The sequence below is a fragment of the Podarcis raffonei genome, chromosome 1 (genome assembly GCF_027172205.1).
Source record: "Podarcis raffonei isolate rPodRaf1 chromosome 1, rPodRaf1.pri, whole genome shotgun sequence".
NCBI lineage: Eukaryota > Metazoa > Chordata > Lepidosauria > Squamata > Lacertidae > Podarcis > Podarcis raffonei.
In genome coordinates, this window is record NC_070602.1 from 16,881,239 (window position 1) to 16,908,198 (window position 26,960).

The window sequence follows — 26,960 nt, forward strand, 5'->3', positions numbered from 1 at the left end:
TGATCAATTTTATGCTCTGGATAGAGAACAGTTTTGCACACTGGAGGGGGAATGTAAAGGGTGAGGGACAGCTAAAACGGTCCAAAGAGAGACTTGGTGACCACAGTTTTGAGTGTTTTTTGTATAGGGGTACAGAAGAGGTGGAGGAATGAAAGGAGGATTCTGTAAGAGGGCATGGTTGGCTATCTGACTAGGACACTGATCAGGACCACTCCACCCTGCACCATTTCATGCACTCCACACCCTAGACCACTGGTTGTATAAAGTTTACTCCGTAACTATGAAATATTACCATACATTTAGGTTTCAGTTTTCATTCTTATTTAACCTGTCAGGTCAGAATGAATGAAAAGGAGACCAGCGGGAGACTATGCACTGAAATTGCCAATGCGGTAGTATCATCAGCTCTGTCTGTGTTTAGAAAATCACAGCAATAACTCTGATGGTTTTTCAGCCTATGAGTTCCTTTCTTAGATTACCACCCAGCTCTCTGAGAGGAAAGCATATGCTAAGATAACAGTAACCAAGCTGACAGCAGCTCAGGGAGAACTTTCTTGGCAGATGGCATATATATATATATATATATATATATATATATATATATATATATGAAAGAACAATAAATTGAAGATTAAAGAGATGGAAAGGATAAATTCTATCAATATTTTGATCCTTGGAAATTAATATATATTAAATCTGAACTGTTGAAGATTGCTTTATCAGTAATACACATAACATTTCTTAAAATCTTTGAAATGCACATTTTAAGCCAGTAATGTCTGCAGCTTATAATCAGCCAGCAACTTCATTAATTGTTATTTTCCATTTTATTCTCCCAACTTTTAATCTTTCAATTTCCTCCCTCTCATCTCTCAATCTACCACCAGATGATTCTCTGAGACAAGTGCATTAGCTGCAAAGCACTGCTCATGATTAATGTCCTCTGTTTTGTTTCACCCTTTGAAAGCTAACAAAATACCCTATTCTGTGACATCTGTGGAAACAATTCAGATATTCCTATTGAGGGAAAAACAAAAAAGAACCAGGAATTGCTGAAGGATGTGGGTAGTTAGTACAGAGCTACTTTAGAGGCGATCAGCTGCTCGGACCCATATGTTAACACACACACAGTCTGCCGGTATGAACTGAAATGTGCATAGACCTGGTCTACACCAGCGTAAACCAACATAGTGGCCTCTATCATAGAGGGAACCATAACACCCCAGGGTGTGGGGTGCATTACAGTACAGTGGTACCTCGGGTTACATACGCTTCAGGTTACATACGCTTCAGGTTACAGACTCCACTAACCCAGAAATAGTGCTTCAGGTTAAGAACTTTGCTCCGGCAGCGCAGTGGCAGTGGGAGGCTCCATTAGCTAAAGTGGTGCTTCAGGATAAGAACAGTTTCAGGTTAAGTACAGACCTCCGGAACGAATTAAGTATTTAACCTGAGGTACCACTGTATAGTTAATTGTTGCTTGCTTAGTTTTGCTGTTCTATTTTTACCACCATTTTGATTTTCTGTCTTCTTCACCAACATGTCTTTGGCAGTGTTTTGAGGAGCGTTGAATTCCAGGGTTGCAGAAACAGTAGGCCACTTGCAGCCCTCACCCCCCGCACTCCCTGCACACACTCACCCCTCCTGAATGGTGTGGACTGTGTCAGAGGTAGCAGTGGTATGGAGGAACTACCCAAAGTCAGGCAGAGGAATATTGCATTAGTGGGGTCCTACTCACTCAAAGTTCCTCTATCTGACTCTGCCCAAATTGCTCCTCTCACAGCTGTTCCCCATAACGAAGTCCACACCATTCAAGAAGATCTGCAGCTCTCCAGAGAGGTTTTTCAGGGGATACAGGAGGTATCTGGGTGGAAGAGCATCCTCTGTCTCATTCAACCTTTGATTCGAACCCCGTATTTGAAGGGAAGTGCAGGTGCTGAATTTCTCTTGGACTCTGAATCATTACTAGTAAATACACCACCAGTAGTTGCTAGAGAAGGCTTCACTGCAGCAGTGCCCACCTGAGTATGTCCATATTCAGTTGGGAAGGGAGAGCAGGGATATCAGTTGTCCTCTTTCTCCCGTTGCTTGGAGACCACAGGGGAACTGGCACTGAGTACCAGAGGCTCTGTCAGATAAGGTCCAAGACCAGTCAAAAAGCAGGACCCTGGAGAGCTCTCAGTGGACCCTGCTAGCTGAATTTGGGGAGGCGTTGTCTCAGCCACAGCTTCGAGTCATCTAAAGTCTTAAAGCAGCTAGCAGGGCTTGACATCCCAGCCAGGATTGTGAAGGAAGGTCAGTAAGGGATGTGAACTAGGGAAAGTCCCAAGAAGAAGACCTAGACAGCCAAATTTGGCACCAGGACTGAGAGTCCCCATCCTGGGACAAAGAGTTGTTTCCCCATGAACCATCAGGTAGCTGAAAACTATCAGCATGATGCCAAACATGCTACAAGAATTTGCTGAAATGGCGCAGTGGACAAATAGCCTGAGAGGCAATTCAAAACAAAATTTTATGGGAAAGTGGGATAGATATAAGATATATGTTCAAAAATACAGTAAAGGTTCTCTATCTATGCTAGCATTCGATTGACGTTGGAGAGAGACTGAGCTGAGAAATAAGACCAAGGGTACATATTGATATAGGAATGTATTAGATAAAATGTAAAGAAATATACAATAATAAGAGTACATTCATTTGTAAAAAAGGAATATACAACGGGATAGACAGGAAGTCCAAAGTGTTGGTACATATATGATTTTGGAATAGTTTTTTGTCCTTGTTTCTTTTCTTTAGGTATATAAACTTTGTGTATAAACTTTGCATACATGCTGAAAATTATATTATAGTAAGCCTTGCGATGTAATATGATAATGTTTACCGATGTAACATAAGAACGTTAATAAATAAATAAAACTCAGAAAAAGAGAGAAAACCAACAGCATGATGCCACTTTACAGATCGCAATAGAAACTCTGCCTTTAACTCGCTCCGTCTTTTCTGTAACCAGACAGAACTTTCCGAGAAGCTCTCTATCAAATGTGGGGAGGCTGTGTGTCATTGCATTAAATTTAAATACATTTAAATTTAAATGTTGCTCTAATATAGTCATTTTAAGTTTTTTTTTATATAATGTACATCAAAGGCTCCACGCCCGCCAGATTTTATATGCATGAGAAAGAAAAAGGATTGATGCTTCTCTTTTGCTGCAAAGCTGTCTTTGAATTTGAGCAGAAAGCACAAAGGAGCAGCTGACGCGACTTAGCCAGGTGGCTTTAAACTTTACCTGAATTTGCAGGGGTTTTTAATTATTAAATGTGACATGTTCGACAACAGTGGGCTTAAAGGATGGAAGGGAAGATAATTCAGTTAGTTCATAATGGAATTAATTGTACAGTGATTGCTCACACCTGCTGGGATCTTTTCTTTCTTTCTTTTTCAGATGGCATCTTTTAAAATAAAATTAAAAAATCTAAAAAGAATAACTAATGTTTGCTAAGAGTATTTGCATGTTATACCCTTTGACAAATGTCAAGGACATGCAAGAAACAGGTTTTCAGGATTTCTGATGGACTGGGGCACTTCCGTTTGATTAATTTCTTGGCAAAGCTATGGTATTGCATTAGATAACTGGACAGAACGCTGCAGTAGCAACCGAGCAGATCTTTCCAAGCCGAACCAAAACATTTATCTGAAAAGCTTTCTGAGATTTTTCTTCCCCAACCCCCACCGCATGTACAAAAGCAGAAAAAGAAGGCTACTTTGCAAAATTGTCTCCAAATATTTCTTGAGGTTGACCATCATCCCCCACACACACACACACACTCTAGAACAACTCAAGATTTCCATATCATTGCAGAGGATGAGAAGAGGTATAATGAATATAGTAATATTGTGCAATTTTATTTTCACGAATACATGCATTTTTGTTCACACTATCCAGCACCATATTCTTCCTTTTTACACATTGTTTCGGCATTGTAAAATTCAGAGAAGCGTGACTTTAAAAGGAAGGCTGTGTGTCAGTTTGCAAATTGTCTTCGGAAGTGCAAATTAGCTACTGTAAGTTTGCCTTAAAATGTGACGTGAACCACCATCTCCCCCATCTCCTACTATCAGGTGGCCCAGATGGAGGAGAATTTTGTTCCATCTGCATTTTTAAAGGAAGCTGCCTAATTCGTACCACCTGGACTATTGCATAAGATCAGAAGGCGGATAGCTTTCAGAACACACACTTCTTTGAATTTTGTGGTGCAGCTTTCAGGCTTTCGTTCTCACCAAGGCATTTTAGATTTCAAAAAGTTTTAGTGGCCAGTGGTAACTGCTTGAATATTTCAGAGTTTGTGATGGGTTTATCATTGTCATGACTCTGTTTTAAAAGTTTTATATCTCTTGTATTATTATTTTTCTAAATTGTAAGTCACCTAGGGGCATTTTTCTGTGTTATGTGACAAAATAAGTTTAATCTAAAAAAATGCATTTGTTACACACACTCCAATCTTTGAACAGTGAGAGACATATACCTTAGGTTCAGTTTCCTTGGAATGAAGGTCACAGAAGACTGTGGTATCTTTTTGATAAATGATTTTATTTACGCACACATGTATATACAAGCTGAGCAGAAGACAGCAGGGTTCATAGCATTAACAAATCTTGCTCCTTCACTGCGTTTCCAGGGAGGCTCTCAAAGCCATAGCTTTGAGCAAGTGCAGCCTCTGTGTTTTCCTAGATCTCAGCACCTAACCCAGACTAGCCACTAGCCTTTTGTTCTCCTACCTCTGGGAAGGTGTGGCTTCCAGCCAGCTGAGAGAAGAAAGCCTTAGCCCTTCTTCTAGAGGCATCACTGATCAGTTGTTCCTATGACACCACATCAGTACTCAGCCAACTCTTCAGACATGTAAAAAGGATGCTCGTAGAGTAGATGGGAATGAAGAGGAGAAAATATTTCTCCCCTTCACTCGACAGAAGCTTTTTCTTTTGTTGATGGTGGAGAATGAGGCAAAGGGGAGAAAGACTTTTTCCTTTTCACTCCTTTCTCATCTCAGAAGAGCAGCAGAAGCAGAACCTTGGAACTGGGACAAGCTTTGAGGGAATGTTGTTGTTGCTTAGTCATTTAGTCGTGTCCGACTCTTCGTGACCCCATGGACCAGAGCATGCCAGGCACTCCTGTCCTCCACTGCCTCCCGCAGTTTGGTCAAACTCATGCTGGTAGCTTCGAGAACACTATCCAACCATCTCGTCCTCTGTCGTCCCCTTCTCCTTGTGCCCTCCATTTTCCCCAACATCAGGGTCTTTTCCAGGGAGTCTTCTCTTCTCATGAGGTGGCCAAAGTATTGGAGTCTCAGCTTCAGGATCTGTCCTTCCAGTGAGCACTCAGGGCTGATTTCCTTAAGAATGGATCGGTTTGATCCTCTTGCAGTCCATGGGACTCTCGAGAGTCTCCTCCGGCACCATAATTCAAAAGCATCAATTCTTTGGTGATCAGCCTTCTTTATGGTCCAGCTTTCACTTCCATACATCACTGCTGGGAATAGGAGTGAAGAATGGGGGAGTTTGGAACCAACTGTAGAGCAGGGCAGATCTACTATGAAACTAATGAAGCTTAAATTTCAGGGCCCCTAATCCCGGAGGGCCCCAGAAGTTACTTTAGTCCACATTGCTTAAATTTGTCTAGTCACAGGGCACAATTCTATTATTATTATTATTATTATTATTATTATTATTATTATTATTATTATTTTGTATATATTTCAACAATCCCAAGGTTTGAGAGTCAGTAGCACAGATGTAGTAAAGCTGTGACGATCTGCTGTGGAACAAACCCAGACCTTATTGCTGCTTGCAAAGGGGCCCCATAGCAGTTTAAGCCCCAGAAATGTAGGCAGGAAGGAGCTTGAGAATGGAGTGGTAAGGGATGCGGAGTTGAAGGCCATGTGAGGGGGCCAGGTGAGGTGAAGGAGCAGTAAGGAGACGGGGTGGGAGATGTGAGGAAGAATAGTAATACTGACTTCCTTGCAGGATCAATATAAGGACTGCAGCATGTGTCATGTTTTGAATACGGAAAGCACTTTGAGTACAAATGGCAGCACCCAACCAATGCATTCCATCATAGCATCATAGAATTGTAGAGTTGGAAGAGACCATGAGGATCAGTGATAGAAAAAGAGGTGCCTGAACTCACCGTGATCGCCTCCCTTGTTCTCTTATAATGGCAATGGTGTCCACCTGAGACGTTCCAGAAATGAGTTCCAGGGAGTGCTGGTTGGGGGGGAAAGCCCTGCCCATGATCATCTAGTCCAACCCCCCTGCGAGGCAGGAATCTTTTGCCCAGTGTGGGGCTTGAACCCACAACCCTGAGATTAAAAGTCTCATTCTCTACCAACTGAGCTACCCCAGGTGTAAGGATTTACACTTAAGCAATGGAACTCTCCTCCCACAAAGACAACACACACACACACATGCCCTGAACCCTCCCCATATATGTTAATGGGGCAGGTTGGAGGAACCCCTAGAACAGATTTAGAAGGGACACGGAGGCAGGAGGAGGTAAATTCTGTTGCCCGAGGATAAATCCTGGTGCTGATGGAACATGTCAGTTGGAGACCACCCAAAGTGATATACTCACTGTTACTGAAAAGACTTGAACACCACACTCTTTTTCTCTCTGTTTAGCTCTGTAATGCTTAATTACTATTTGTTACTTTTTTTAATAATAAAAAAGGAAATCACATCTGTAGAGGAGAAACGTCTAAGCCAAGCCAGTGCCTTGGTTACTGAATGCCTTGAGTTGCCTTGGCTTCTACCCATATTCAGGGCTTGTTGTTCACACTGGTGGTATTTGTTCCCTCTCCTTTGTCTTTCCTTCTTACATTGCTTCCACTCCCCCTTTGAATATTATTCCAAAAATACACCCTCGCAACAAAAGCAACTCTAGGAACCCATCCCAGTCATAAAAGGAGCCGTCGGCTTCCGCATTCAGTACTCAGAGGAAGTGGGTAGATATAATCCCTGGAGGGGGGAAATGAATGCATTCTGCATGTTTAACTGAACACAGATTTTCGGCTTTACTCCAAGGCAACAACTGAACTTTAAGGGTGCCAAGGCAGCTCTAGGAGAGTCTCTTGAGTTGGCATTTATAATCGCTAGGAACATAAGCCTTATACAGAGTTAGACCCGTGTGTGTGTTTGGAATGAGACTATTAAGTCCAGAATCACCTAACTGCAGTGGAGACTGGCCTGCTAGGGCTCGTGTCAGGGACTGGCTGGATGAGGAGGAGTGGTTGGCACTGCCCACCCCAGGGATGACACAGAGGAAGAAGACTTAGACCCAGGACAGTGATGGTGGGATACAGGGGACCAGTTTGCAGAAGAGACAAACTGGGAGGTGCTAGAAGCAGGAGGTTTGAGTGAACACGGGGATGGGCGGTGGGCAGGAGAAAGAAGACATTCCGGGACAGGGCAGGATGCTGAGAGTCTCAATGTGAGTACAGACTCTGACAGAGAGGAGGCAGAAGCTGCTTTTTTTACTCAGCAACTGGACAGTTCCGTTCCAACTAGCTCTCCTCCTCCACTAACCTCCAGAACATGAAGAGTCCTGCACATTGTACGCCGGCTCCCTCGGCCAATAAAGCGAGATGAGCGCCGCAACCCCAGAGTCAGCCATGACTGGACCTAATGGTCAGGGGTTCCTTTACCTTTACCTAAGCAAACTGAGGCCCGGGGGCCGGATCCGGCCCAATCACCTTCTAAATCCGGCCCGTGGACGGTCCAGGAATCAGCGTGTTTTTACATGAGTAGATTGTGTCCTTTTATTTAAAATGCATCTCTGGGTTATTTGTGGGGCATAGGAATGTGTGTTTTTTTTTTATTATTATTATTATTATTATTATTATTATTATTATTATTATTTTCAAAATATAGTCTGGCCCCCCAGAAGGTCTGAGTGACAGTGGACCAGCCCCCTGCTGAAAAAGTTTGCTGACCCCTAAATTATCCAAAGGCCTGGGAGAAGAGGAATGTTTTTGCCTGGCACCTCAAGATACACAAGGAAGGTGCCAGGCGAGCCTCTCTGGGGAGAGCATTCCACAAGCGTGGAGCCGCTTCAGAAGGTTAAGCTTCTCTCCCAGCCTCACCTGGAAGTGCCAGGGATTGGACCTGAGACCTTCTGCATACAAAGCAAATGCATGAATGAATTTATTATTTCGGTCACAGACCAGTTCCAGCCCACGTACAATATCAAGGAAGTCATAAAACACGATAGGGATACATTTGAATTTGCAATTATGTATAACAGGGGCAATACAGATATAGCAACAGTTTAAAAATATACGGTATATAAATTAAAACTTAGTCACTAAAATATAACCTAAAATTAACCTTTAAGGCATTAATCATTATGATAGCACAGCTTGTTCCCTAAGTTTTATGGCAATCACATAGAATTTGGCTACCCTTAATGTGATCTCAGGATTCTTGTCCTCTACCAGGGATTTTAGACATTGAAGTTCGGATTCATTTGGAGATTTTTGCACAGCAGGGGTAATAAATACCGAGCGTATATCCCCGTAGAAACGGCAGCGTAACAAGGCATGAGAGACAGTTTCTACCTCCATCAAGCCGCAGGGGCAGACTCATTCTGCATATAGTTTACCCTCGAATCTGCCCTGCAATAAGGCAGATGGCAGCACGTTGAATCTTGCGAGGGTAAATGACCATCTGTATTTAGGTACAGTGGTACCTCGGGTTACATATGCTTCAGGTTACAGACTCTGCTAACCCAGAAATATTACCTCGGGTTAAGAACTTTGCTCCAGGATGAGAACAGAAATCGTGCTCTGGCAGCGTGGCAGCAGCAGCAGGCCCCATTAGCTAAAGTGGTGCTTCAGGTTAAGAACGGACCTCCAGAACGAATTACGTACTTAACCCGAGGTACCACTGTATTTGTAATTTTGTCAAATAATTTGCTGGGGTAAATCCTCACCCATTATCTTTTATTGCTGGGTGTTTATTCATCTCGCTCACGTGGCATTGCAGTTCCACATCCCAAATTCGTTGGCGGACTATTGCTCTAGCTTTCTCATAACCTACAGCTATCAGGGCCTGTGGGGAAAACCCCAAGGCTCTTAGCTTTTCATGCAGTGTAGCTTTCCATTTGGATTGGTAGGAATCCAGTAGGGTTAAGGGTGGCAACCCAACAGGGAAAAAGATAAGCTTTAACCAACAAAACAAATGGTGTACTGCCCCCTCCCCCCAGGTATTATTTCTAAATGTGCATGTATATATACAAATAATCAGATGTAAATTTGATGCAGATTTCCGCCTTGTTTTATGCTAGCTAATTTCCCTTCCTTGGCAATGCATAAATGACTGCCCTGCTGACCACACACGGGGGCTGCGCACATGTGGCCCAGGAACACCCCCAAAGATGATGAACTACCCTATTATGGGTGTCACAGCAAAATGTCACACGGCCATTGCATTGATCAAGGCCTCGCTTGACTCTGGAACTTCCCTTGGTTATCTTATCTGCAGCAGGGGGGGGTTGAGAAAATCCCAAGCATGCTTTGCAGCATAGAAAAATACTAAAAGTGAATCAATAATGAGGTTGAGGAGGGGAGGGAAGTGGGGAAGACAAATTGCATTATCGTGCCACAGTGTAATAAAAAAGCTCCCTTATTTCTAATCTGAAATACAGTATATTCAGCACTTGCAGGTCTATTTATAGAAGGAAGCCCTTTCCCTACAGGAAATCTCACCAGCTTCATACCAAAGACAAAATAAAAATATTGCTCATATAGAAATAGGTGCCTACACTGATTCAGCAAGTGCTGGTTTCTAAACGGGGTTCTCGTCAAACTGCAATTCCCCCACCCAGTTGGCTTTTCAAGGAAACGACCTTCTTCCAGATGAGAATTAATTCTGGATTGTGTCAGATTCTTCCCCCCTCCAAACCCACTTTTGCTGGAGATGAAACCATTTCCAGTGTAATTTCGCAACGTTGGTAGCTTCGTTTTCATATTTCTAATATGCCAGGCAAATAAATAAGTCATGTAATTGCTCATTATCTCTCAGCCTTACACTTTTGAATTGGATTAGTGTGGGTACAACTGACACTGATTATCTCTGACAGGAAGTTATTTAATCCCTTTGGGTGGGTTATATATATATATATATATATATATATATATATATATATATGCCACATTTATTACAGCACAGTGCATCTCTCAGCATTGGTTCACTTAGGAGCAATTATTTAAAGTCTCGTTTAGCAAAGCATGTCACCAGTACCGCTGAGATAAAGAAGAGAGGCATAAAGAAACTTTGGGTGATCTATAAAGCAAGCATGGGTTGGGAACTACTGGCCGATGGGCCAAATCTGGGTCCCAATTTGGCTTGCTATGCCTACCAGTTCCCCACACCTGCCATCTTATGGTGCAGGTAGATGTATGTCTGGAATGGCTGTATGGCCAACTCCATGACGGAGCTCAGCCCATCCGCTGATGTCATTGTGATGTCAGGTGATTGTCAAGTTGCAAGTCAAATTTCCTCATGAGGGGTAGGAAGAAGAAGAAGAAGAGTTTGGATTTGATATCCCGCTTTATCACTACCCTAAGGAGTCTCCAACGGCTAACATTCTCCTTTCCCTTCCTCCCCCACAACAAACACTCTGTGAGGTGAGTGAGGCTGAGAGACTTCAGAGAAGTGTGACTGGCCCAAGGTCACCCAGCAGCTGCATGTGGAGGAGCAGGGAAGCGAACCCGGTTCCCCAGATTACGAGTCTACCGCTCTTAACCACTACACCACACTGGCTCTCCAACCCGTACTTGGGTCTGGAGTTGCTATAATGCTTGAAAGCGGGTGAGGAATCTCAGGTCAAACATAGCCTCTAAGGCCTGTATCCACCCTAAGGACTTTCCTCAGGCCACACTCTATCACTGCTCCTGCTCCATGTCCTCATTGAGTGCTGAGAGTTGTTATCCCCCTCCCAGAGCTATAATTTCAAGAATTCTGAAAAGGGATTGTGAATTAGACCCCTCAGAGAATTGTAGCTCTACGAGGGGAAGACAGGCCTCCTGACAACTCTCAGCACCCTTAACAAAATACACTTCCCATAATCCTTTGGGGGACGCCATGAATGTTTAAAGTGATTTATAGGGTGGATTTGGCCCTGTTTTCAATGCTGAACTAAGATTCATCTGGTTTCTGTGCATGAACCAGGAAGCAAACAGGTGGCAATAAAGGGTCTTCATCCCTGATGGAACTCATACAGGGGGTATTTAATATGGAGGGGCTACATTATACAGTTGATCACTCCATGTAATCCCTGCTCATTTGTGATCCCACAAGCAGTCCTGCACACACACACACAGGTGATCAAGACAGAGGAGGGCATTGAGCAGATAAACCCGGGCCCCAAACCCAACACATTAGAGACCCCTTTCTTGTGAATATTTCACATAAGATATTTAGTCTTTGTTGAAGTTGCCTCTCACTATTCATTTTCCATTAAGAGTCAAAACTGTCTGGCACTCACGGAATGCAATGCGAGGCCTTTAAAATTGCAGCCTTGTCTTCTAAAGCCAGACTGAGAAAAGGATCTTGGCTTTATAATAAATTGCTTTGTTTATTCATCCCCGTTATTAAGTTACATTTTGCCTTTGGTAGCTGCAGATATTTCAAGATTATTATTGCTTACCTACTCAGTAATTTGTCTGTACTAAATGCCTTTTCTGGGCATTTTCTAGGCAATTGTGTCTTCTTCTTCTTTTTGCAATGGAATTTGCTAACAGTTGCAGTCATTTAGGACTGTGTAGCTGTTAGCTGATTCCATTGCAAAGAGCCATATTTCTAAAATATGATGCCAATTTTATGCTGCTTTTGTTCTCAATGGTTATGTGCAGCTAAGGGGTTGTCTGTGCACCTGCATGTGAAAACATGCACAAAGCCAGAACAATCCCACACCCACCCCAAAAAATCCCCTGAAGCTACATCTCTGGAATAGACAGACATAATTTAATAATGAGCAAGAGGGAAAAGAAAAAGAATTTTGAACAACAGAGTTCCAATAAGTACTTTACATATAAGGGAATATTGAATCGTGTATCCTCCCACACAGAGAGACACCACAGACACCTGCAGTTCAACATAATCTGGGTGTGTCAAAAGGTGGGGCAATGGCTGGTGGAGGGGAAAAAGGAGAAGTAGGCAGCAACCTCTATAAAGAGCAGTATGAGGTTCTTTGCAAGAGGGCTTTCAAATAGCCTCTTGTTGCACTTTGGCTTCATTTTCATGTTCCCTGCAGAACATCCATGTGTATACAGCCAAACTGAGCAAGATTGAACCCTCTGCTCACTGAGGTGTCCTGGATTGGATGTGGGGGCATGCACTGCCTTAGCAGTTAGCACCCAAGCTTTAGGTCTTGAGTCATCAGCACCCTGTTTTCCAGTTTATGGTGGTGAAAACATGCCAGATAGTTGAAGTCAACAGGTGGTCTATGCCTTCCTCCCGTATCCCCACCCAGCCCATCTTCTCTGTACTGTGCTAGTTATGTGTGCTCTGGAGTCATTCTGAAGTATCATCTCTAGTTTAGAAAATTAAATGAATTGAGCACAGTCTGGTGAATTTATTGGCAGTGGCGGCGGCTGTGTTTATGCTTCTGGAAACTGGTAAATTAGCTAAGCCACGGTTACCTTTGCAAGACTCAGTCTGGTTTTAACACTGATGTGCACTTTCAAAGTGCTCATTTCAGAAGCATGTACAAGCACCTACTGATTAGCGGCTCCTTATTGTGTTGTGTACTGATTAACTAGGCATAATAGAAATAAAACTTCCTGGCTGCGGAACAGCCAACTATTAGCTAAATGGCAAGCGATAGGAGAAGACCTGCTGATTGGTACATATGAATGATGACCAACTTGGTCTTATTTAGCCTTAGTTCGCTTGATGTGGAACCTTCAAGCATTTCTCCCTCTCCCATAGTACTATAATTTGGGGCCATCCAGTGAAACTGAATGTTGGAAGATTCAGGACGGACAAAAAGAAGGACTTTCTCACACTGTACATAGTTAAACCATAGAATTCGCTGACGATGGTCACCAACCTGGGTGGCTTTAAAAGAGGATGAGACAAATTAAGGGAGGAGAAGGCTCTCAATGACTGTTATGGCTATTCTCAGCCTCTGCTGTTGGTTACCAGTTGCTCCAGGCTGTAGTTGTGATAGCACTGTTGTACTCAGGTCCTGCTTGCAGGCTTCCCACAAGCCACTGTGAGTAGAGGATCCTGGCCTAGATGGTCCTTTGGCTTCACTGAGCAAGCCTCTTCTTATTTTCTTGTATATAGAAGCTCAGTGGATAGAAGTTACTGAGGAACAACCACATGGGAAGGATATTGCTTTTGGGCTTGTCTTTTTTAAAAAAATACTATTTATTAAATTTTTCACTTTAAAAATCCATTCAAACCATATTAAATATTCCAAATTATACATATTATTCAATAATCAAACAGTCCAAATATTATACCAAATTATTTTAAAAAATGGAGGTATCTTCCCATGTTCTGAGGTCGAGGGAGTCTGATCATCTCATACTTCTACTACTTTCATAATTTTCACGATAGTGCCCATAAATCATTCCGATGTTAATCCTCATTACTTTTCACAGTCTCTGAGTTTATCAAACAAGCGAGATAAAACAAAACAATATATTCTGTGTGGAATTTATGTCTTGCTTTTGGTCTTGTCAGAGGCCTGTGGACAACATGACGTAGGGTCCTTCATCAGAGATCACTTGAGCACCTGCGCTACCTCTGCTATTCTGTGGATGCAAACAATATTTAAACAGAATTTGCTGCAGCAACAAAGTGATCAGCAGGGCTCAGTCCTTCCTCCAGATCCCTTTTTGGGGCATTAGATGAGTAGAATGGCTGCACATCGAGGCTGGAGGAAGGAGCAGTCTCTGGACAGCATATGCTGGCCTGCCTCAGGCAGCAAAATGTCTTGGAACAGCCCTTGACTTGAGGTGGGACTCCACATGATTGGATGGCTTTCCACATGGCAGTTCAAGGAATGCTTCTTTTAATAAATGCTTCCTCGTGTGCAAAGGCCATTAGTGGGACTGTGCCCCAAGCACGAGCATGACCTGAATTTTAGGTTAGCCAGGCGAAAAATTAAACCAGGCTCTTGTACCTTTCATAGTTATGTAGAAGAGGAAACGCCAGCAGGTGTAGCTTGACATGCAAACTAACTAGATTGCTAAACATGGTTGCAATGCAATTTGCACAGCAAGCTACACTTGTTCACATTTCCTCTTCCACAAAACTATGAAAGGTGCAGGAGACTGGTCCTCTTCTTCACCTGGCTTCTATACTGAACCAAGGTTGGCTGGCCTAACCTTCTCTGCAGCGATGGTGCCTGAATGTTGGAACACCCCACCCCACAGCGAAACTCAGCAGGCCCACCCTATTGTGATATTTGGGTAAGTAATGAAAGTCACTTTTTTCCCCAGTGCACAGATGTTTAGTTTATTTGTCATGTAAATATTATTTCAGTCTCAGAAGGTGGAACTCAACATCACACCATTACAGTAGTACCTCAGGTTAAGTACTTAATTCGTTCCAGAGGTCCGTACTTAACCTGAAACTGTTCTTAACCTGAAGCACCACTTTAGCTAATGGGGCCTCCTGCTGCTGCTGCGCCGCCGAAGCACGATTTCTGTTCTCATCCTGAAGCAAAGTGTAACCTGAAGCGTATGTAACCTGAAGCATATGTAACCTGAGGTACCACTGTACAAACATTCCCTCTGCATGTATAAGTTTGCCAGACAGAATGACCCCACTCTCCCCCTCCCATGCACTTTTGTGGGAGTTCACCCAACACCCTGCCTCGAGCCAATTTCAGGGGTGCGGAGGAGACGCGGGGGGGGGGATTCCTGTTGCACAGGTTGTGTTGATGGGGTCTGTCAGGCGAATCCCATACACTGTGTTTTGATGGGGAAATATGGTGGCCATTATGGATAGCTTAGAGCATGGGTAGGCAAACTAAGGCCCAGGTGCAGCTCAATTGCCTTCTAAATCCGATCCACGGATGGTCCGGGAATCAGCATGTTTTTACATGAGTAGAATGTGTGCTTTTAGTTAACATGCATCTCTGCGTCTTTTGTGGGGCATAGGAATTCGTTCTCCCCCCCCAAAAAAAAAATTATAGTCCAGCCCCCCACAAGGTCTGAGGGACAGTGGACCTGCTGAAAAAGTTTGCTGACCCCTGACTTAGAGGGCACACGGGTCAGGGAGCCATACAGGAAGTTTGTTGCCTTTCTCCAACATGAGCAGGGCAGGAACAGGAAAACTCTTGACTCTTCGTGCCCCCCATGCAACTAAATCTAGTGTCACCTAGTGATGAACACGTGCGGTTGTGCTATCCACCAAATGCTTGTGGGTTTTCTTTATTATAATGGTGTTGTTTTTGCTTTAACCTTTAGCAATAGAATGGTATCCATTCTTTAAACACCCTCACCTGCCCCAGGTTATGTTTTGTTCTTGTTTTGTTTGTTTGCTTTTGTTTGCTTTTGCAAAACCGTTAGGTGGGATACAAATGTCAACCATAAAGAAGAAAAATGTGGAGATATATATATATTAATAAAGAACTTAAAAATAAGGGGGATCTGTTTTCCTCACCAGTGCAGAAGGGTTTTAGTGGAAATACAAGGAGCTGCACCAAAAGAGAGATGGTTAAATTGCCTTCAACACTAGGACTGGTGCTTGATGTTGATGCTGCGCTGGTGTGTTTTCATACAGTACTTCCTGTTACATGTCTGCTTACCTGTTGGTGTTCTGTTAGGTTTCCAACCTGCTTTAGCTCTGCCTTAATATATATTTTGCTTCTTCAGTGTTTGGTCCCCATTGTGCCTTCGTTTTCTTCTTCTTTTCCCTCTGCTTAAACATATCACAGCTCTTGTTCTGCCACTGCTGCTGGATGTGCTCAGTCGGTGATATATGCAGAATTCGATTTCCCCAGGTTTTGAGGTTGCCTTCCCCAAAGCTTTGGAGCAGTGGACACAGTGCATCAGCCTTTGCCAATGTGGTGCCCTCCAGATGGTTTTGGACTACAACTCCCATCAGCCCCCGCTGATGCCTGGAGGGCACCAGGTTGCAGTACACCAGTGTGTTTCCCTTGATGCTCTCTTGGCAGGCCTTACACCATCCCAGTGAGGAAGGAAAAATCGGTATATATAAATAAAATACAGCCATCACTCAGTTTCACACATTCAATTGTTTACATATATGCACATTTAAGATTAAGTCATTCAATGAGGGCCTGGGAAGAATCTGACCCAAAGGCAAAAAGAGTCAGTATTATCTGTAGTGTCCATCATGTATTGAACAGATTCGGAAACCTAGTTTTACTTGGTTCCCATGAGTAATATGCAAGACAAAACATTAGGTACTAGAAAACAATTGTCTGAATCCAACCCAAAGGTACTAATTTTGGAAATAAGAGAATTTCAGGACCCAGCTAACCAACCAAGGACCTTAAGTAACAGGACCAGCCTCCTTTCTTGTGGATCATGTGAAAGGACTTCAAAAACAAACCAACCAGGCTGTACCTAGAGGTATCCAAGTGACCCATTGCAACCCCTTTGGTTGATTATTGGCAGGTGGGGGAGATGTCCACCAGAAGCTCAAAGGTTGCATAAGCCCATCCCTTATCTTAACCCTAACACTGCAATCCTATACAGTGCAATCCACCATCTGCCACCACCAGCAGCTCCAAAAATCACCCTCCTCCACCCCATAATGATGGGTATGTGTGGGGAATGGTCTGTTCAAATCAATGGGATTTCAAGTCTATTTGCTGCATTGAAGGCATAATTTGGTGTGAGGTCCTTCTCTACTGCCACACACAAATACCCCCACAAATCCCCACCCTGTGTAGCGATTAGGCTTAGGAAGAAATGCTGTATGTATTTTGAGATGGGACCTTATTTCTTAGCCTAATTGCTGGGGGGGGGGGAGAGAGGACTGAGGAGGAGAGATGCTCTCCAAACTGCATGAGGCCTTCAGGCTGCAATCCTAAACACACTTGCCTGAGGACTCAATGAATCTTACATCAAAGAAGGCATGCGTAGGATTGCACTGTGAACTTCTGCTTTGTGATATAGACAGCAGATCTTGTTGGAAGTTAAAATGCTTGAATAAATCACATGCTAATTTTGCATCTTGTATGTATCCAAACTAGGGATGGGAGAGAAATTCAACCTAAATGCAAACCTACCTAAATTTGCACAATCTGATGCAATTTGTGAGCAAAAACATAGCCAGCCTTCAGAATTCGCATATCTGAATTTTTCAATTCAGTTCTCTAAGTGATGTGTCTTCTTATAAAGTGTGCAGGAAAATACATATATATATATATATATAGGTAAAAATTAACAAATAAAAATGCATTGCTTTGCAAAAAAAAAAGGTGTGCATGAGGCAAAACTGCATACAAAAATGAGCATATCGGGAGAAATTCAGCATTAAAATGCTGATGAATTTTCGGGAGGACTTCTAAAAAAATAAAACTTTGCAAAATGACGGGGAAAGGTGGAGAAATGAACTTAAGATAAGAAGAATGAGAAACTGGGAGAAACCCAAATGGACAGATTCACCCATCCCTAATCCAAGACATACTAGCAAATCCTATATACTGATATATCCAAATATATGGATACCGCCTGCTTGCTGCCTGCTTATGTGCAGGGCTTTTAGCTAGGTGACCACGCAGATGTCTGTTTTGACCCATTTCCTAGCCATGGTTTGTCCTCTATTCATACTGCAGGGTACGAAATTCCTGGGTGCCAACCTGCCTATGGCAACCTAGAATTCTCCAGGGCAGGCTCGCAAAATCTTCACCTACCCTCTGGGACAGGTAATTAAACAGCGATGTTTTGTCAAGTTGATGTTTTCTCTTATAACTTTCTGCTGTTGCTTGTTTTTTTGTTTTTTTAAAACTCCTCTCTTCCCCTGCCAGCCATTTGCCAGCCGCTCAGATAAAAGATGCAGCGTTTTGGAAATTAGGGACCCGACAACAGCTCCGCTTGAATGTACTCACCACAGATTTCATGGCAGCACATTGCAGTAATTAATACCAGCACACAATACGTGTTGGCAAGAACGTTGCTTCATAGAAAATGTTGCTTCATTAATCTGCAAGATCACAATGGACAGCAGCAGCTCCATGTTTGGGTTGCTCTTGCGAAAGACACCCTCCATGTAGTTGTGGCTGGTGCTCAGTGAGATTAGTAGGATGATGGAAGCAGGAGGCCTAGCAGTAGATGGAACCAAATCCAGCTCATTCTAGCTTTGTCTTCCTCCCTGCTTCCAACCAGGGCAATATTGAGATCATGGCCACATTCACACCATACATTTAAAGCAACTATGGTAGCACTTTAGTCCTGGCTTCCCTAGAAGAATTCTGGGTGCCTAGAGAAACCCCCATTCTCTTCACAGTTGCAATTCTGTGGGACAGCCATTGTGGCCTAGTGGTTAGAGTGCTGGACTGTGACCTGGGAGACCAGGGATCGACCTACTGCTCAGCTGTGAAGCTCAATGGATGACCTTGGATCTGTCACTGCCTCTCAGCCTAACCTACTTCACAGGGTTGTCATGGGAATAAAATGGGGAGGAGGGGAATTACGTATAGCACCTCAAGTCCCACGGAGGAAGGAAGAGATATAAAGGTAATACGTCATAATAAATAATAACTCGCAGAGTTTCCTGGGGAAAGGGATTGATTGTTAAACCACTCTGGGTATTTGTCGCTCTAGAAAAGGAATCAGAGTCTCTTAAAAGTTATTAAAAGTGTGGGAGCAGTCTTACCCCACCCGGTCAGTTGGGAACCGTAGCATTGAAAATAAGCACTTCTCAATATCACTGCTGTTGGACTCAAGCCATCTCTTCATAGCCAGAGGTTGGTTGGATGGCTTGCTTTATTCTTTTTAGCTGTCTGCTTTTTTTTTTAAGTGTTTACCTTTAATCTCTGCCTCCCAGAAATTTGGTTCTCTGTGTGGAAAAAGTAGCAACAGAATAGCTCCTTGGTTCCTTCTAGGATTCCATTCTCAGGGAGCTTATACAATAATTCGTTTCTTTGGGCAGGTGAGGTGGATGGCGACACGCTCCCTGTTTCTGGTGCTCGTCATCAGTGTTGAAAGCTGTGGCCGTTTAACATGTGTCTATGTATCTATCTAGTTTTCGTTTTCTGGTAAAAGCTTTAGAGGTACAATTCAAAATCAGAAAGTGGGATGGAGGAAAGGTCAACATGCACTCCTTCATTGTATAGCTCCCATCATATTCTGAGAAGGCACATCTTTCCCCTTGTCTATATATGTGTGTACATATATATATGACTGTTGCCACTCTTTGCCCTTCCCCCATATTCAACCAAACCCACCTCCCTTTGCACCACATGCACCCCTTGTCTATTCTTGCACTGCCTGACCCACCCCCTACCTTACCCCCGCAACTCACAAACCGCAGAGCATGATGGCGCATTACTTTTGTATGTCTATGGCAAGAGATATGCCTTATTCTTCTGAATGTAAAATGCTTTAACTGATTTTAACATTGTGTTTTATTGTTATTGTTCTTCTTAGCCTCAGGCATGAACATACAAAAGTTTTATTTTTGGTGGGAGCAAGGAAGTTTGTATACACATATCAAAGGCATCTGAGCATTTCACTGAGAAAGAGAATTTCTGTTTTTATGTACTGAAATTGGTCTTTCGGAAATACAATACTCCAGCAGGGCAAAAAGGTTAGAGAGTTACTGAGGAAGGGAATAATTTGGGTGTAATATTGTATTGTTGTTACCCATCCTGGGACCTTATGGTGAAGGACGAGTAAGAAATCCAAATAAAAATGATGATGATGATGCCACTCTCTTCCTTTTCCTATCAGATTACCAGAATTAGGCAACCTGCATCATCTAGTATAATTTGAAGTGAAATGCACACTACAGAGGCTCAGAAGGCTGATGTTTGACAATCCCAGCCTCCTTACGTGTCCAGCCTACTTTAGATTCCCTTAGTCATTGTTGAATTTGGCAGCAACTCCCCTGTATGTCTTGGTCTGAGCAGAGTAATTTATCTTCCTCCAGCATGCAGCTTCACCTCCCCCAGATATATAACCCTCAGAACTGTCTCTTCAGCAAAACCAGATATCTTGTTAATAAAAACTAGCAATGCATTATGAAGACTCCAGGTCAGGTTAGCAATGGCGTTCTCTCTGTTTAGAAGCCTGCAGCGCTCCAGGCTTTCTTCTCACAATGTTTTATTGCTGGGGGAACATGACTCCTTTCCATGCCATGAAGGCACACAAGGCTACCTAGCCCAGAATCTTGTTCTCAGTGGCCAACCTAATGTCTAGGGGAAGTATTTTTAGGTTCAGAAAAGTAAAGCCAAGGGGATGGTGTTTCTCCACTGTGAGGAAAGCTTGCGAGCAAGAGGTGACATGATAGAACACAAAATTATGCATGGCATCAAAACTGTAGCTGAAGAGGGGCTTTTCTCCCTCTCTCGTAACACTACGACTTGTGGACATACTGTGAAGCTGAATATTGGAAGATTTAGGTCAGATAAAAGGAAGTCACTCCCACAGGACGCAATGGTGGCCACAAGCTGGGATGGTTCTTGAAGTGTAGGTACGTTCCCACGAAGCAAGACACAGTGATGACAGCAAGAACCTTTATTTGAACTAACAGAACTGGACAACAGGGGCAAAGCAACTGCTTATATACATTTCTGAAGGCCTGGGCCACTCCCACTCTCAACATGATTGGCTGTCTAAACTCCCAAGCTGCGAATCATAACTCAAGAGTTTAAGGGCCAATGGCAGTGGCCCAAATCCTGAAATGTTCTGTGATTGGATATCATGTATGGAATCAGAACACAGGGGCTCAGAATCCTTAGTCCAGACTCAAGCTCAGGCAAATGCTGACCACTGAATATATAACAGAGGAGTGGTCAAACTCCTGGAGAACAAGGCTATCGATGGCTACTAGCCACTAGCCTCCACAGTTGCTTCTGAAATACAAGTTGCTGGAAAGCACAAGAGGGGAGAGTGCTCTTGTGCTTGGGCCCTGCTTGGGCGTTTCCCACAGGCATCTGGCTGGCCACTGTGAGAACAGGATGCTGGACTAGATGGGCCATTGGCCTGATCCAGCAGGCTCTTCTTAGGTACTTATGTTCTTAGAAGTCTCTTGTGAAGTGGGAGGAGACCAAGCTGTAGATCCTCTATGCCAGGCACTCCCAAACTCAGCCCTCCAGCTGTCTTGGAACTACAATTCCCATCATCCCTGACCACTGGTCCTAGGGATGATGGGAGTTGTAGTCCCAAAACAACTGGAGGGCCGAGTTTGGGGATGCCTGCTCTATGCTCAAGAGGAACATTACCTGTAGAAAGCCAACCCTTGATCATTATCTCTGTGTTGCTATGCATTCTTTTCAGGATTTAGACGGGAGGAATCTTTTCACTGTTTGCCATTTGCTATTAATGTTAAGGTTTTTTTGAAATGCATTTTCTGAAGCTCTTTTTTTTTTTAAGAGCAGCAAAGAAATCTATAAAAAAACACGTATGCAAATACAGGCCAACAATAGTTCTGTGTATTCTTTTATATACACTTGACTTCATTTCATCTCTGCTTTACTTAACCAAATTACCTATTAGAAGCAAACTGACTGTAGCATTGTCAGCTGGCCAGGGGGCAGCGGGGTGGAGGAGCTCACCCTGACCTGCTCTTGTGTCTTTAATAGCAGCTGGAGTTGAGGAAACCAGGAGGTCAAACTGCTATTCTCATTAGTTATGACTTGCGGCCAAATTCTACATGCAGGAAGCTGACCCTGGTGGAAGTCTGCCCCAATCAGAAATGGGCACGGAGATAAGCATTTTCACCTCCAAATGTTTCCAGGAGAAGCTGCTATTAAAATCCCATCTATGGGAGCTGACTGAAAACTTAGCAGCCTTAGCTAAATGCTGTTCCTTTTTTGCTCAAAGAAACAAGAACCATTTTGCCCATTCCCTGCCATAGGAACACAGGAAGGTGCCTTATACTGACTCAGACCACCAGATCTCAGATCTCACCGAATTCACTCCTTTTGAAACAGCCATCCTTCAAAATTTGCAATTCTCTGAATTTTGCAATACCATTTTTCAGCCAAGAGAGGTCTACAAAAATGCATATATCCTGGTAAACCGTGTATGTGAATGCATATATTTGGGAAAATAAAATGCAATGGTGCATTATTAGCATTTTTACTGGTTGCCAGTTCATTTCCGGGTTCAATTCAAGGCACTCACATTAGTGTTTAAAGCCCAATATTACACAGTCCCCAAATAGACCCTTCTCCTCCCCTACATATCCTACTGAGAGCTAAGATCAGTGGAGGGAGCTGTCTTAGTTGCTCCACTGCCCTCAGAAGCTCAGGAAGGGTGGCTCAGAAGAGTGCCTTCCCTGTGGCAGCTCCTAAGTTGTGGAACACACTTCCCACAGAGGTGCATTCTAGCACCTTCCTTATATAGCTTTTCCTTATATAGCCTTATATAGCAGTTCTTTGCCCTGGCTTTTGACACTTTCAGTGCATACCCACCTTATCTCTGTAATTTTAAGTTGTCTAAAACTGTTGTTAACGTTGTTCTAATATTAATGTTGTGTTTCAATTGTTGTAACCTGCCCTGAGACCTTAGGGCGATGGACGGTTAATAAATGGCAATAATAATAATAATAATAATAATAATAATAATAATAAAAAATTTTTATTTATACCCCGCCCATCTGGCTGGGTTTCCACAGCCACTCTGGGTGGCTTTCAACAGAATATTAAAATACAATAGTCCATTAAACGCTTCCCTAAACAGGGCTGCCTTCAGATGTCTAACAACAACAACAGGAAATTGTTTTGCAAAAATGTGTGTATAATGGGGAAAATATATATATATATACAAAAATGTGTAAAAGAAATTATCCCAGAATTGCTGGTGATTTGCAAGCTAATGTGGAAATGTGTAGTATTGAACTTAAGATTGGAAATATGAGAAAATTATTTCATTTTTTTAAAAAAATATGTGATTGGGAAAGTGCTGTCCTGTTCATGAGAGTCACTGTGTATCTGCACTGCATTTCTTCCACATGGTTGTACGTATATGGAGCTATACAGGGTGGGGGAAGTAATTTGTGTACCCCTTCAGTCCTATGCCTCTTTCCTCCCAGCTGAATATGTGCCATATCCAGGTTCTTATCTGACTGGCACTGAGGCTTAGGCAGGGCTCTTTCCCTATCTGCCATCCTATGACTGGGGTGCAGAGCATTGACCAAGAAACCAACTGCAAGTGAGCATACAACTGCGCTATGACCCCTCAGTACCTGAGGTTCAGTTTTCTGCGCATCATGTTAATATGTCCAAACCCTCCTCACAGGAGGCAAGGGAGAGAAAGGATCATTTGTTCAAATGAACCGTGTGGAAGAAAAGAAACCATTTTAGTGTTGCAGCACCTACAGTACACATCAGAATTCCCTCCCATTAAACATTAGAGAAGTACCATCCCTGTTGTCTTTTTGGTGCTTAATAATAATAATAATAATAATAATAATAATTTTATTATTTATACCCCGCCCATCTGGCTGGGTTTCCCCAGCCACACTGGGCAGCTTACAACATATCTAAAAACATAATAAAAACATCAATCCTTAATCCTACTGAAGACCTTCCACTTTCAACAAGTCTTTCAAAGTAGGGATCTTTCCCAGTCTGCATATGGATTAGTAACTGTTTTTTACTGCTTGTGTGTTTGCCATCCTAGACTTCTTTGGGCGCAATGGTGGGAGCAATAAATTTAAACTGTAGCTCATGTAAGCTGTAGATTGTGGGTGTTCATCTCTAACTAGGGGAAAGTATTGCTTTTCCGGCATTTCCTTAAGTCATCGTCACTTTGGCACCTTTGAGTATTTTCTTCAAAACAATCCAACCGTCTTTATAATCCCACTTCCATTGTGACACTGTTGTTGTTGTTGTTGTTGTTGTCCTTTTTATCACAGGGGTGGAGAACCTTTTTATTTCAGACCAATGGCCGCATTTCCTTCTGGGCAACTTTCCGGGAGCCCCATGCTAGCGGTGGTTGTGCGGGGCTAGAGACAAAAGTGGGCGGGGCAGAAAATATCAATTTTACCTTTGTGACATAGGCCAGCTTCTACACACACTTCCGCACTGCTCTCTACCCGGAAAACACTGGAGAAGGATATGAAATAGGACTGAGAAGGGGTGTGGCCAAGGAGGGGTGTGGCCTATGGAGAGTCCTGAGACCCTTTCCTTAGCATGTTATTAGGTTTAATTTTTTTTTTAACCTTATCATACACGTACTTACCACTTAAGAAGCCAGTGTCTCATCTGACTGTAACTGAGAGCTAGCAAAATTCAGCCTGCACAAAGGGACCTAGGATTTATTTTTATTTTTCCATCCTTTTCATTCATTTTAGTCCTTCATGGCTGCTGTTCACTAAAGTTTGCTGAAGTTGATGGTTCTTTGGGCCTGGGTTAGCACAGTGGGGAGGGAGAATCAGTAAAAATCATCTCCCCGCTCCCCTTTCCATTGTCATCAAAGAGCTTCCCATTTATGGAAGATCTCTTTCCATGAAAAGAAGGGTTCAGTTTTATCCAGCCCCTTGCGTTTTGTGTGCAAAACATCCCAGATCCATGCACTGTCATTTCCTATCAGGTAACCAGACTGGAAAAAGACTCCTACACTCAGGATATAGCCAAATGATCAGTGCATTCTGACGAAAAGAGCCTTCTGCAGGTACCACTTTATCAGAAATTCCTTTCTGCACAGGAATAAGCTTTCAGTGTTGTAGCACCTACCCTTCTGAATTCCCTCCTGTTCAGTGTTAGACAGGCAACATCTCTGTTGTCATTTTGATTCCTACTGAAGACCTTTATCTTTCAACAATACTTTTAAAGTGAAGATCTTTACCGATCTGCATATGTACAGGAATTGCTTTTTAAATGTTTTGGTCATTTTACTTCTTGTGTGTTTTCCATCCTGGGCTCCTTTGGGATGAAGCGGGGGACAAGGGGGATGAATTGAATAAATAAACAAATGGATAAATTGATAAATAATTGTGGCTGACACAATGGAGAGCCACTGCTAATCCAAAATAGACAGTTCTGAACTGATTAGGCCAACATTCTGACTTGGGATAAGTCAGTTTTGTATGTTCCTGAGCAAATTCCAAAAACAAACGTTGGCGGTGATTTACATTTTCCAAATGTCATATAGCAGCAAGCCTGTAATCTTGATCCACAGGACAGCTATAATGACAGCAGTGCTGAATGTGAACAATTAAGAACTATGATTCATTATATTACATTAAAGTAGTATAATTTACGAAGACTGTGACCACTTCTGTCACTAGGACCTCCGTCAAGCTGTTAATCAGATGCAAATCTTTTGTCTTTCTAGCACGTTGCAGGAACAGAAGGGGGAACTTCGCAAGCGTCTCTCCTACACAACTCACAAACTGGAAATGCTTGAAACAGAATTTGATTCTACACGCCAATATCTTGAAGTAGAACTCAGACGTGCTCAGGAAGAACTTGAAAAAGTGACTGAAAAGCTGAGACGGTTAGTTGTTGAATTCACTGACCTTTCCTCAAAAGAAATGTCATATTTCACTTTAGGTAATTTGGGAAATGTTGCAATCTGCTGGAAATGCTGAAGGAGGCCATCAGGAAATGCTAACATTAACTGGCAAATTTCTAAGCAACCAGCTTCAAATTTCTAAGCGACTTCCTTCAGTAAATGGCCATATTTAATCCTCTTTTGGACCTTCAACATGGCCCATGTGCAAAGACCAAAAGTGAGTCTTTGACCCATTTTTGAGATTAACAGCACAATCATATATATGTCTGCTCAAAAATAAGCTCCATCTAGCTTCATGGGGCTTGTTCTCAAGTTACTTAACAGAGCACTGCAGCCCTACTGGCTCATTTTAAGACACGCCAATAAATATCACACTTTAATTTTGCTCATTGACCAGTAAGTACCAACATTTACCAAGACTGGAAGAAAAATAGCCTCCATGTAGCATATTCTGTCCCATCAGGAGTGGCTTATTATGAGGATCCCCATAATCATACATTGAGTCTCCAAATCATTAGTAACTACTATCAGTAATGTTTTCAGAGGTCACTGTGTTGTGAATAATGCTCAAGACCAGTGCTGGAAAAGGTTCTGTGGATAAACCCTTTCAGTTATTCATCCACTCACAATCTTTTTATTCTACCTTCCCCCAATAGTTTAAAAGCAGTTGACTGTCAAATGAATACAGACAGACAGGAAAACAAGTTTAGAACAATCCAATGGAACACCAAAAAAAATGAGCAGCAAAAGAGTAGAACAACAAACAGTAGGTGAATGGTGAAAATGTGTGGAATTCTGGAAGGAAATGTGCTCAGTATGCAGTCCATGGGTGGATATTCTACAGCTCAGGAGTAGCAAGGAAGAAGACCCTGCAGCAAGGCCTCTTTTGCCCAGAAGATGGTTTCCATCTTCCTTGGCTGATCTTCTGTCCATTTTCAAAAATGGATAAGATGGACAGATCCGTCTCTTTCTGGCCCATGTCACTTTTGCATTGGTTCATTCTGTTTCGTTTCTTTCTTTTAAATCTGCAATTTAAAAGAGATCCTAACAAAAAATTCACATCCAGTTACACATTTTGTAACATATTTTGCCTTGAAATCTATTGCTGTATTTATAGAACTGCATTGCAACATTTGGGGAGTTGGAAAATCCAATGCGGCTAGCCATGTTCTGATCTGCGCATTCATCTGGGAGTCGCAGATCTGGTCAGTAGCAGGATTTGCAAGGTTTGAATTCCCTCAAGGATCTCTTGCAGAGGGTGTGGTTGATTTTGATTTATTTTTTGCTTCAGAA

General features: G+C 42.7%; 1 protein-coding gene and 1 non-coding gene across 4 annotated transcripts in view; one reads left to right on the top strand and one right to left on the bottom strand.

Annotated features, from left to right (window-relative positions):
* BEGAIN (brain enriched guanylate kinase associated) overlaps positions 1-26,960 on the top strand; it is a 153,488-nt gene that overhangs the window by 38,792 nt on the left and 87,736 nt on the right. For 2 of the 3 annotated variants that reach the window (XM_053373425.1, XM_053373337.1), the window contains exons 2-3: positions 17,819-17,908; positions 25,488-25,649. In XM_053373425.1, the coding sequence (XP_053229400.1) occupies positions 17,819-17,908; positions 25,488-25,649 (252 nt within the window). The remainder of the gene's footprint in view (positions 1-17,818; positions 17,909-25,487; positions 25,650-26,960) is intronic. The other variant, XM_053373520.1, reaches the window with a different exon arrangement.
* Positions 6,325-6,398, bottom strand: TRNAK-UUU (transfer RNA lysine (anticodon UUU)). Its single transcript has one exon. It is a non-coding gene; the product is annotated as a tRNA-Lys (tRNA).